The sequence below is a fragment of the Procambarus clarkii genome, chromosome 6, assembly GCF_040958095.1.
Source record: "Procambarus clarkii isolate CNS0578487 chromosome 6, FALCON_Pclarkii_2.0, whole genome shotgun sequence".
NCBI lineage: Eukaryota > Metazoa > Arthropoda > Malacostraca > Decapoda > Cambaridae > Procambarus > Procambarus clarkii.
This window is the reverse complement of record NC_091155.1, coordinates 27385014-27397387: the sequence shown is the minus strand read 5'-3', so window position 1 is coordinate 27397387 and position 12374 is coordinate 27385014. Positions and strand designations below refer to the sequence as shown.

At 34.3% G+C, this 12374-nt stretch overlaps 1 protein-coding gene across 9 annotated transcripts in view; it reads right to left on the bottom strand.

Moving 5' to 3' along the window:
* The window catches only part of LOC123754059 (formin-2), a 52988-nt gene that overhangs the window by 19443 nt on the left and 21171 nt on the right, over nt 1-12374 (bottom strand). For 3 of the 9 annotated variants that reach the window (XM_045736210.2, XM_045736207.2, XM_069307465.1), the window contains one exon: nt 7604-7660. The exons of the other annotated variants lie outside the window; for them this stretch is intronic. In XM_045736210.2, the coding sequence (XP_045592166.1) occupies nt 7604-7660 (57 nt within the window). The remainder of the gene's footprint in view (nt 1-7603; nt 7661-12374) is intronic. 9 annotated transcript variants of the gene reach the window in all.

Sequence of the window (12374 nt, the reverse complement as noted above, 5' to 3'; positions counted from 1 at the left end):
ATCAACCGTAAATCGGCAAATTCACACTAGTACTGTAGTAGTAATTCAGAAGGGGTCACCTGTACATGGGAATGTGGCTCCGCAGAATATTTATATACCAATCCTGGCCGAATAGTCTACATGCAAGCCAAGTACACTAAAAAAAATAATACTGTCAAGGCATTTGTACTGATGGAATGATTAAACTCAATTTCTACATTCACACATGAAACTAATATTTGTTTACCATGAAAAGGAACAGAGTTACCAGAGCTTTATATAAATTTTACAATAGCAAGAGGTAGCACAAAACCAGCAAGAACATATAGTACACTTCAATGTGTAATTCAGTCAAAATTATTAGAACAATATTCAAGATATTAATGCAAGAGCAGAAAGGCAAGTTGATCAAAATCTGCTTCAGAGCCTTGTACTTTGTGACAGCCGTCATAGGAATACTTATTGGGAAGCGTCTTTGAATGTCTACGGCATTTTTTTTTTTTCTATCAAACATGTTTGGAATATACGTCTAGACAAATGTGAAAGCAATGTTCAAGGGTTGCAGAAGAATTTATCATGAGTGGTATAGAAATGTAATAAATACAAACTATAAATAAAGCCACACAAGCCACTTGCCACTGTTATTCCTCAATACTCTTTACATTTTCAAATTTAAAAGAGAAACCATAAAATTTAACGTCTACAATGTTGGATAACCTGGCTATGCTTAATCTTGGGAAGCTTCTAGTAAATAAATTTAAGATACAGTCCTAAAGACTAGTAAAATATGCAAAATAACCTGCTTGTGCAAAATGCACATTTCTCAGCAAACATCAGAAGACTATCAAAACTTTGTGATATTAAAATGATATTCAAATTCCTTGCCACTGTAATGAATTTAGAGATTGACAGTGGTTTAAATACTTGTTCCATGAATATACAGGATATCCTGACACTACTGAGAAGGCATTACCATTAAAGTAGGATGTGCACACTACAATCTAGGGAAAGTTAAAATAAGCAAAATGGTAAAAGATCAAGAAGGCAAGCAGGAAGGAATAACCAGGAAATAGTGCAATACAAGCATCGGTAAACAAACACACTTCTTACCAAGCAACAAAAGCCCACTAAACTCATTTAAAAAGAGTGGAAAAATAAAGCACAGATTTATGGCTGAACTGAAATTTAGGAGCAACAATGTAATGCTGCATTTCTTAACAGAAAATTTATACAAATCTTGGAAAGTACTAGATAAACTCTGAACCATATTTGCAAACATTTGTTCATACATAAATATGAATCTGCACTTCAAAACAAGATATATACCTCATATTAAACTGCTTAAAGAAGGCTAAATCAGATGATAATAGTACAGTATTGAATGACGAGCTGTGTCTCCCGTATTACATTTGTAGTTGATGCTTACTCAAGATAATCAAGTGATAACTTTGCAGATGCAACACAAGATGCTTTACATAAAAATTGCTGTCGAGTTTATGTAAACAGTATAGCATTTAAATATAATTATAACTATGAACCCCCTTTTAACATTTAACCACAATATTTAATAGAGAGCTTTTATGGAGTAAAGCCTGAATACTATATGTACCACAATACAAATGAGAAAGCTAAGCAGTTTTGCCCAATTTAATTCGGAAGTAATGCTGGTTTAGTATTAATACCAACTCTTTCACAATTTTTTTTTATCAAACCTGCAAGTATGCAAACTAACTTCCGAACAAGATGAGGGCCATTAACTTCATCCAAGCTTAAAATATCTGATTCTTGTATCATTAATATTTGAATAATAAAGTGGGACCTAACTTTAACAAACTTCACTGATGCTTCACATTCAGTTAAAATCATTAAAACAAAAACATGGTCAACATGAAAGCTTTCAATACATAATTCTGGTTCCAAAATATTCCAAAAAGCTTCCTCTATCATATATACTGCAACTTAAATAATGTATAAAGATGAAATTTGATATTTTTCTAAATTTGGTTTTGAAAAAAAAAAAAGCATTTGCTTGGATGGGTTTGTACTAATGTACTCTAATTGAACTAACAAGATATTCCACCATACAACTCTCGGGGTATACCTGTTGATTCCGACGATCAACGTTACCCCGGTAAAGTCTCTGACCAGGCCTCCTGGGTTAGTGCTATGGCCAAGTAGACTGTTCGACGCAGCTGCTCAAAGCTCGACAAGAATCGCATCTTGGTTGATCAGATATCCTTTGGAGGCATTTATCAAGTGCTCTTTGAAACAGGTCAGCCAGTTATACACTATGTGTAGAGGGAGTGTGTTGAAAAGGTCTTGGGCCTTTAAATGTTGATCAAGTTCTTGCTCAGCATGCATTCCTATTACACCTTATGAACAAAACTATTACACCTTGTATTTCAGTGCAGCTATTTTTCACATCCTGCCAAGTCTTCTGGTCTCGTGTGGTGTCATTACAGTGTGCAGATTCGGAACCAGTCCTAGTATTTTCCAAGTGTAAATTATTCTCTCACCTACCTGCACTCTAGGCATATAGAATTAATTTTCAGCAGTCCCAATAATTTAGAATCCACTCAAAACATCTAACAGTAAAAGATCTTTGCATGCTCTCCAGGTCAGCAGTTTCTCTAGCTTTAAATGAGAATGTTAAGTGTGCAACAATGTTCCCCTCTAGAGAGCACTAGTTGTAGTCCCAAAATATTGGAGAACAAATGGCCCTATGGGGTTACCAATGGCTTGGAGGAGTCAATGACATCCATACATCAAATAAGCTCTACCCATGTAGTTCATTCGAGCAAGATCACACTGCATTGTACTAAATATGCAACTTTTCTAAATTTTCAATTAAATATTTGCCATTTACAGCAGGTGGCACTAGGCATTTAAAAAAATCTACAGAAATTACCCTGTAGCAAAAACTTCCTCCTTTCTTTAGAGATTTAATCTCATAGGATGCAGAATCTAGCAAAATGGAATCTCCAAACCAAATAAAAGGAAATTCGACCTTCCTTCCCCACTATTAAAACTTAAAAATATAAATTAAGATTTTAGTAATACAGTACCTTCCTTCCCCCACCCCACCACTAATTTTCCACTTTTCTGAGTACTAATACTAATTTAATAATGCATTTACAAGCATTATTAAATTATTTTATCTAAAAACATAGCCTTTAAAATTCGTCTTTTTCTACATCATTTTCAGTATAGCACTTTTTTCAACCATAATTTTATACAAAATAATCTGATGGTAATTACCAGGAGAAAGCACTAAGCCAGTAAGACTGTACAGTACTTAACACTTCCACTGGCCCAGCGGGCCACCCACAAGGTAGGCCGAGTACTGCCCATAAGCTCACCACCACACACCAATGATTATGCTCTTTTCAGCTTCCTCACCAATTCTCGTGCTACGTCTTCAATTTGGTATCAAATTGTTCGCAACAGAATGCTGTAAAGGGATATTTGCACATAAGAACATAAAGTCTTAGTTTTCTATACTTTCCATGAACACTTTATAACTTTTCCCTCATACGCATTACTTTCACTGCTTTCATCATGGATTGGCTGTTCTTGATCATTATCGATCTTTAAGTCAATTTGCAGCAATTATAAAGCTGGTGACAACAAATACCAGAGATGAAATAACTGGAATGGGGAAACTTTTCGACTCGAGGGGAGGCCACAGCTGTCACGAGCGAAATCACGAGAACGGTGAGCCTTCAGCGTGGGTGGGCACCCACATGGTGTCAGAATGGCACGTGGGATATGTTGTACAGAGAATGGGAAGACAATGGCGCACGTTTTAAAGCAAGTCCCATATTATTCAGACAATAAGTTTTGACATAATTTAATGATGTCAACCATCACCCACTCTGCATGTTTTTGTTTCATGCCACATATTTCAGCATCAGGAAGCTAAAGTTAAAGTAACTAAACTAATCCACATTTAAATGGCACGGTAAAATTATAGGTGAAAAGATATTGATAACCAAAAAGGTTGGTAAATTTTGAATTACACAGTACAAACAATTTCAATAAAAAGTTGCAGTATAAAAATTTTTGAGATGGCAACAATGGTTGTTAAAGTCTCATTTGGAACGGGAGGGGGAAGAGGTGGGAACAGTCTCTAAGCATTCTTTTTGTCAAACGTCACAATCCTTAATACAAGATACTGTACTTCAATAGAGGGACACGAGGTATGTTAGGCAACATTTCAGTGAACAAAAAAAACATCGTTTAAGTGCACATTAACAATCCTCCTGATGTATGGTCAAATTACATTACAGTACTCCAGTATACATTGATCTTTATGCACCCTCCATACAACTGTTTCCCACAACACTATAAGCATGAAAAAATTATGTAGGACCATTTTCTCTATTAGTAGCAAGATGGCTAGTGAAGAATCATTTTAACATTATACTGCTAAGCAAAAGCTTCACAAAACCTATACTTGTACATATTAAATTGTAATGTTTTATGTTCAATCTAACTTTACAATCTAAGCTAAATAATAAGGAATATATTTCTTCAATGCACATGTTCTATTACAATGCCCATTAATCAACCTGTCCTCTCATAATACATCGCACTTTGACATCAAAATCCCCAGCAGACAAAATATGAACTATAAATCATAGCAGTGCGTAACCAACCACATTTTCTATCCTCGGTCTATCAGTTACAGGTCAAGTCAGGTCAGGTCAGGTCATTTTAAGGCATAATTTTTGTTGTGACAATGAGAGGACTGGCTGCATTAATACCTTGGCATACACTTGCACCTCTTTCATACCTCATACAATGTTTCAGTTTTCTTGAAAATAAAAAATTTCATATTCCTCGATATTCGACCAAAGACATTAAGAACACGGCTGCCACTTGTCTATCCTACTATCTGTATATCATACATTTTTTTTTACTTCACTTGTAAAAGTTTACTTTAGCTTGAAAAAGTAGTCTACAATAAAATTCCTCCTGCCCCACACACGCTTCCCTAAGTTGTATTTTTTCTTTGTTACTTTGAACACTAATTGGTTACATTTCTTTTTATAGATGTATAGCGTTTTATATTTGTACAGTATTAACATTTATATTTTTTACATTTCACATTTTTTTCCATTCACAAAGTAGGTATAATGTAATGAACTTCCATAACTCAAAATTGTCAAAATTTCCCCCATTTTTATCTCGCACGTCTGAGAGGAAATAATTTATGAAAGCACAACTAAGATTATTTTATGAATAATTTGACATTTTACCTTTTCATAATCGCAAGATCTTTGTAATAACTAAAGATCAAAACATTAAATTTATTAAGAAAATAATCATTTATATGAGTAATACCCATTTCTACTTCATTATAAACTCATTATAACCACTCATTATTCAGCAAGAACACTAGTGTTATACCATATAGTTTTAAGAGTTCAAGAGAGCACTAAGGTCAATAATCTTCGGTTACCTTCTCATTCACTGTGCTTTAAACCTGCACAAACCTGTTTTACTAATAAGTCAGCTAGTTCCTACAGATCAGAACTGTTGCAAGTTCTGTACTTCAATTACCTCCAAGAAACCTTGACAAAAATTTTTTACTAATTAGTTCTAGCTTAACATTACAAATCAATACATAAAATTACCTCTTAAAACAAATCCCATCAGAGGCAAAAACAGCATTGAATACACAGTACAGAACCATACTTAAGGCATTATACAGACTTCTAAACCTCTAATCTATTAAATACTTGTATAAACTAAGTAATTTCTAAAGCATTCTGTAAATTTTAGAAGTACAGTATATTTTTGCTGTAATAAAAATGAAATTACTGTACTAAAAACAAATGTTATAACATTTTTGGTGTCACATTTCAGTTCAGATAATTAACACTATTTTAAGTCAAGTGATATGTCTTTTCTTATTAACACAACACGCACACATATTCAGTCATGATTTTATTGTGCAAACATTTACACAATTATACCTACACACTTACTATACAGTATATATATATATCTCCTACGATCTTATAATCTTTGTCCTTTCAAATCAACATTCCCTACAGACTTGCAAATCTTACATTCATACAGACTCCCAATTTTTCCTACTTATTCCACTGCAACAATCTGTTTCATGTGAAATCTACTGCAAACTGTACATGTCATTATACATGCAACATTAAACTTGGTCTACACCAAAACCCACCACCTTCCTATGGCAACTTGGTCCACTTGAGCAGGCTTACCTTGAGTTACCTTTTAATCCCCTCCTTGCCTTTGCAACTTCTGAACTTCCAACATACTCACCTCAATCCTGCATTTTCATTCCCTCGTCTGTCAGCAAAAGTGATGCACTTTCCTCATTCACACATCTGATATTCATCTTTCATCTGATAATGAAAGCATATGATATGCACATGTTTACATGCAAAGCATGTGTGTTAACATACAATCAATATCTTGGGGCTAAAAGTAATAATCCTTTTGTTACTGCTTACTATAGCTAAGATGCTATTATCTGAAGCACAACAAACATTAACTAGAATTTCTAAAAGTGCTCTGGCAGACAGTTAAGCAATAATAATAATAAAAAAAGTTTGTTATTAAGTTTCATATTTGCTTAACTGCCATCATCCATCCTCTCCCCAATGCTTAATTCTATTTGTGCAGCCAACACAGTCAAGTGACTTTTGTTGCAATAGTTAAAATGAAAGCTATGAAGTGGTCAGTGATATTTACTTAATTATAAACTTTAAGGGGACACGAGTCTGTACTAAATAAATACTTGTTCTACAAATTAGTTAGAAACCAAATTGTTAATACCTGCCGTCATAAATACCTTGAAATTTGGATTAAGAGCATTATTTAACATTATTATTGAATTAACATTATTTATGCAATAAAAAACCTACACAGAACAATATAATTGACTGATTGCTCAAGTGAGCTATGTACAGCTTAACTAGACTTGTACATTTTAAAATAAATGTTTAAAGAAACTTTTGCATTTTATGGGTAGATTACAAATATGATTGCAATTGTTACATAATCCAAATTTGTTTTACTTCAACAGCATTGTGTGATCATTATATCTGCCAAGCATATGCAATCACAGAAGACTAGAAAACCCTTAAACTGAAGGTGGTAATGCCTCAAATGAAATTTAAAATTTAATAGGTCTTATATTTTCAACTCTCAAAATGTATCCCTGAGATATTGCTCAATCTTTCCAAATATTCATTTAGAATTTGTAACTCAATAAATTAATTCTGTTACTGTACTAGACGACTCATGTCCCCATAAGAGCATTCTATTCAAATTTACTTTATCTTGTTGTAATACATATGATGAAGAGAATCAAGGAAAAATAATGAAAATCAAGGATGGAATTAAATATTAAAGTTGTATTAGGTAATTAATGTACTCTATGAAGTATAGCACTCAAAACAGAGCTGCAACAATAGCATCAATGAAGACAAAGTGGAACATCAGATAAAGTAACTGAAGGGTCATAACAATATGGGGGGGAAAAGGAGGGGGTGAGGGGGGGTGTGGAAGATGATGCAAAGATTGATACATATCCAACATCAACCATTCCCAGAAGCCAACTGAAGGCTGGACCTCGTACCTGAATAAACATGGGATCTGCCAGATACCACTGCCCTGTTTGTGCAAAAATCTGATCCTGCAACAATTGAACAAAAGATAAAACTTTATTATCCTCTTGCTCAACTAAAGATCTACTTAGACTAAATTTGTTCAAGTCTTCAATTATATACAGAATTGTCTTAAAATGTCATGCATGGTTTATATAATAACCAAAGTATAACTCATGTAACAAGGTAATTTGTCCATCACAACATGACTAGTAAACTCTTCAATGAAAAGTAAATGACTGATGCAGTCTCATTCAGTGTTCATTTATTAACTTTTGAAATCATTAAAACAATTAACAATACATAAATGGTGCAGCAATTGGTTTGTTGATCGTCAGAGCTGACGACAGTTTGTCAGGTAGTGTGCAATTACAATGTGAGTGAAATACCATGCACTTATGCATACAAGTCTTTATTTAATAATGTAATTTGATCCTGAATAATGATCTGAACTGTTGTCACATTGAAATTTCTGTTCCCTAAATGTTTTAAATTGTGAAATTAAATGAAAACGAAAGAACATTCAAGATACATTTACCAGTGTAAGATACATTTTAGTGTATTTGAAAGAACTGTTTAGTACAGTCAAGTTGCTATAAAGAAAGCATAGCATGTATGAAGAGGAAACTGCTGTACTAGAGATGGATTTTAAATATATAAAAACAAGTAATGATCTTATTATAATATAATGTTAGTAATGTCCTTATTATACAGTAATTCAACATGTACATGAGTGAGTCACGAGAGGTTTGGGGCGTATTAAGAGAAGGATACACATCTAGTGCATAAAAGAGAAACAGTAAATAGGGTGAAACAGAGTATACAGACGAGTTCTGACAGTACAAGACAAGGACATTTGAAACTTGTTGATGCATGATGACAGTCGAGTTATTTAACCCTTTGCGGACATTTTAAAGACTGGGGACATCAAGAATTTTTAAATGGAGTAAAAATAATGGAGTAAATAACCTAAAAAAATTTAAACGTTATATCTAAAAAGAACCTGACAATAGTTTTTTTATAACATTCTTGCTCTTTTTATGGCCCAACCCTTAAACCCTTTTTTTTTCAGTGAATAAACATCACCTGCCAACAGGGAGAGTGAAATCACATTGAAATAAAAATATATATTTTTAACTACTGTATGTACTATGAGAACCTCATCGTGCAACGTCTTCACTCATCCCTTGTCCTTGTCGTGGCCTTAACTAAAACAGATTTCTTATGCAATTAGCATTAGTCCAACAGAGAGCAATACAGTACAAGAAGAATGAATATTAAGACTCCCACCCCCCACCCAATCACCATTTCCTATGATTAGCACACTGAATTAGCAGTTACAGTACAGCAAAGTGTGTACACAATGGCACGCCACAACTATACATCAAAGTACTTCCCACAAGTTAACTAAATTCACAATCCCAAATCTTGGCCAAACAAACTCCATCTTTTTTTATTCCTACTACTTCGCATATACTGTTCACTCCTACCTTTAAATTTGCTCAAACATGCTACACAACCTTATATTTAAGGATTCGTTCATTACCAAACCATCTCTTATCAACTTTCTTTAATTTTATTTTAGTAACTTTCATTACCCTTTCATATTTCTTTATTCCTTACTTTATCCATCCACATGACACTACAAATTCCATCCACCTTACACTACAAATTCATATATGATTATCTATGTCAACTGCTCTTTTAATGTACCATTGCAACACACTGCAGCTCCTTTGTTCACATGGGTAAGCAATACCACTCCTGTATGTAGCCTTCTCACTGCATTTAAGCATTTAAGTATCTAAGTCTCCCTAGTCAGGGGTTCTAATTTACTTCCTTCCTGACTCAAACTTGCAAAAAAAAATATCTATTACGGAACCTAGGTATTTAATTCGAGCAAGTCTTATTTTATACACCAAACTGGCTTATAACTCCTACATTATCCTCATTCGCATTAACTTTCAGTAATCTTGTAACATACATCCACAAAACTATCAACTAAAACAATCTACATCTCATTTTCTGAATAAACTGCATATATCAAATTAAATCCACTTCATTTATTCCAATCATGCACTAATTTCACATTTTTCTAGTACTGTAATCTGATTAAATGTGTAAGAATTAAGTGGGCGAGAAAAATTTGATAATGCACCGACAGTAGTGCGTACAGTACCAAGTTGTGAAAGAAGACCAGCGTGTAACTGTCTTAATGATATACTGTAATACAAACACAGTATAGGAAATGTAGCAATTAAGAAGTGGAGACATTAGTTTACCAAATCTGCAAAGTGTGGTAGGATAGTGAGCATAAGTACAGAATGGAGTAGTGTGCAGATTAGATGCTTGCAATGAGAGTTCACGCAATGAATGCAAGAAATTTGAAGATATACATGGCCTTTTAATAAACTGGAGAAATTGTTAATCACTTAACAGAGGATGTTTGAGAGTGCATGTGTAAAGTTAGCAAGGTTCTTATTAAATACTGTGAAGCTTAAATGCAGAAAGTAATGCACGAGTTAATAGCATAACAAGTGTTTCGTATTAAAGGTGGTGTATACTTGGGTTGTGCAATATCTTGGTTCATCAATTTATATACGAGGATCAGGTCATGAGGAAGGCAGTCAAGAATATTAAAAAAGATATGTATAATCCTAAGGTATAGGATTAACACACATTCAGTAATTAAAAACTTCATTAATACAAATACAGTTCTTTAGAATAGCATGTTGCCTAGTTAAAAAGGCAATGGCGTGAAAAAAGTGAAGATGGACAAAAAGTAAGATATAATGCTGGAGAGAGGATAGTGTGAAATGTGAATAGTGAAAGCTTGAGACTTTATAGACTAGAGTTGGTAGATTAATTTTAATTCATAATTTGTGGTTGATAAGAGTAATATGTGCAATAGAAGCCAGTCTAGAAAAAGAGATAGGAATGGACAGATGCAGCCAAAGCCATATGAAAGTGCTGTGCCAAATATTGGTACAAATGCATTTTTATTAATATTTATATTATTCTATTCTTGCTTTGGGCAGATGTCTTCCAACCCCCATTAAAATGGGTGGCAAACAAATGAATAAAAACTAAAATTTGTACATTTATCTTTCACTTTACTACATACACACATACATTAAGCAACCATAGTACGCTCATACATTAAAATCAAACTCGTCACTTGTGACAATTAACTCGCACATTTAAACTTCCTGCATAAAACCTCTTCACAACATTGAACAATGTTCCACTTACACCATAGATGCTAATTACTCTTCAATGACACTTTTCAATTTATCATAGTTTCTTCATATACACATCTTATAAATCATCAAATCCTTCCTCAATCAGTTCTCAGAGCAAATGTGACATACAATCTCTTCCACTACAGAATCCATCTTGTTCATCACTAATGTTTAGGCTATTTTCTGTACTGCTGCTTTTCTGCCCCCACACTGTATGCTTCTGTTTCCACAGTACACAATGTTCACATTGTTATACAAAAGGACAATCACATCTTCCAGCAACCTGGCACAGTATCATTTTCTCATGCTTTCTCAAAACTCTGCACACCTGTTCCCATTTTTCTGCTGCCTTTCTATATTTTGGCACATGTTTCATGCATATCTTTGTTAAAGGATACAGTACATGTTCCAACATTCTAGCTTACACTTCTCATTCATCATTACCCTGTTTTGCATCTTCATGGAGTAGAGAGAAACCATTAGAGAAAACTGGGGACTAACACAAAAATTTAAATATTCATAGAAAAATACACAGCCACTTTCACCTAAGTAATGGGGAGGCCAAGAAGAACAGAAAATAGTGACTACCAGCAGCACTGGAAGCAGGTGCTGGTATGAACCAGATTACTCAAAAGTGTTAGTTTGTCAAAAGGAGTTTTACATCAATTAGTGTCCTGGTCGTACAGTCGGGTAGTACGTTTGACTCTTTATCGAGAATTCCGGGCTTCAATCCTAGGCGGGACAAATGGTTGGGCACATTTCTTATCACCTAATACACCTGTTCACCTAGCAGCAAGTAGGTACCCAGGAGTTAGTCGTCAGCTTGTGGTGTTGAATTCTAGGGAAGGGGGGTCAGTAATTTGACCTGGGGCAAACCTCAATATAAAAGTCTTGAGTATAAACATATACTGACTGGCTGTCCCCCCAATAATGAATTATAATCAAGAGGACAAAGGGCATTAGAGATTTTTTAGTTCAGATATGAAGGGAAGGCCCAGCAACATGTTGAAGTGCTCAAAGCAGGTTTAGGATGAAAAATATATTTTAGCGTGAGAAGAGACACTACATAAAATTTTAGGGATAACCAAGGTGAGAGACCAAGATAAATTTCTTAATCACGAAATTGAGGGTTGGAGATGCACATGGCCCTGAGGAAGAGCGAGACTTAACAGACTGCAGACAAGAAAAATGAATGACAACTGTTACCATGGTATTATTGCACACAAAAGTGGCAGGAGTAATTACTGACAAAGTAGGGAGATGGATCTTTAATTTCCAAACTAACAGAACTCAGTGTAGTAAACCAAGTAAAATCCAAATCATCCACCATGACAAGTGCAGTACCCCAAGGTACTGTGCTAGCTCTGGTGCTTTCTCGTCTTCATATCAAACAGACAAGGATACAAAGTATAGTACTTTATCTTCTTTTGCAGATGACAAGAGGATTTGACACTGCAAAATGCCAAACTGATGCTTATCAGGTCTTCAATAGGCTACAGAA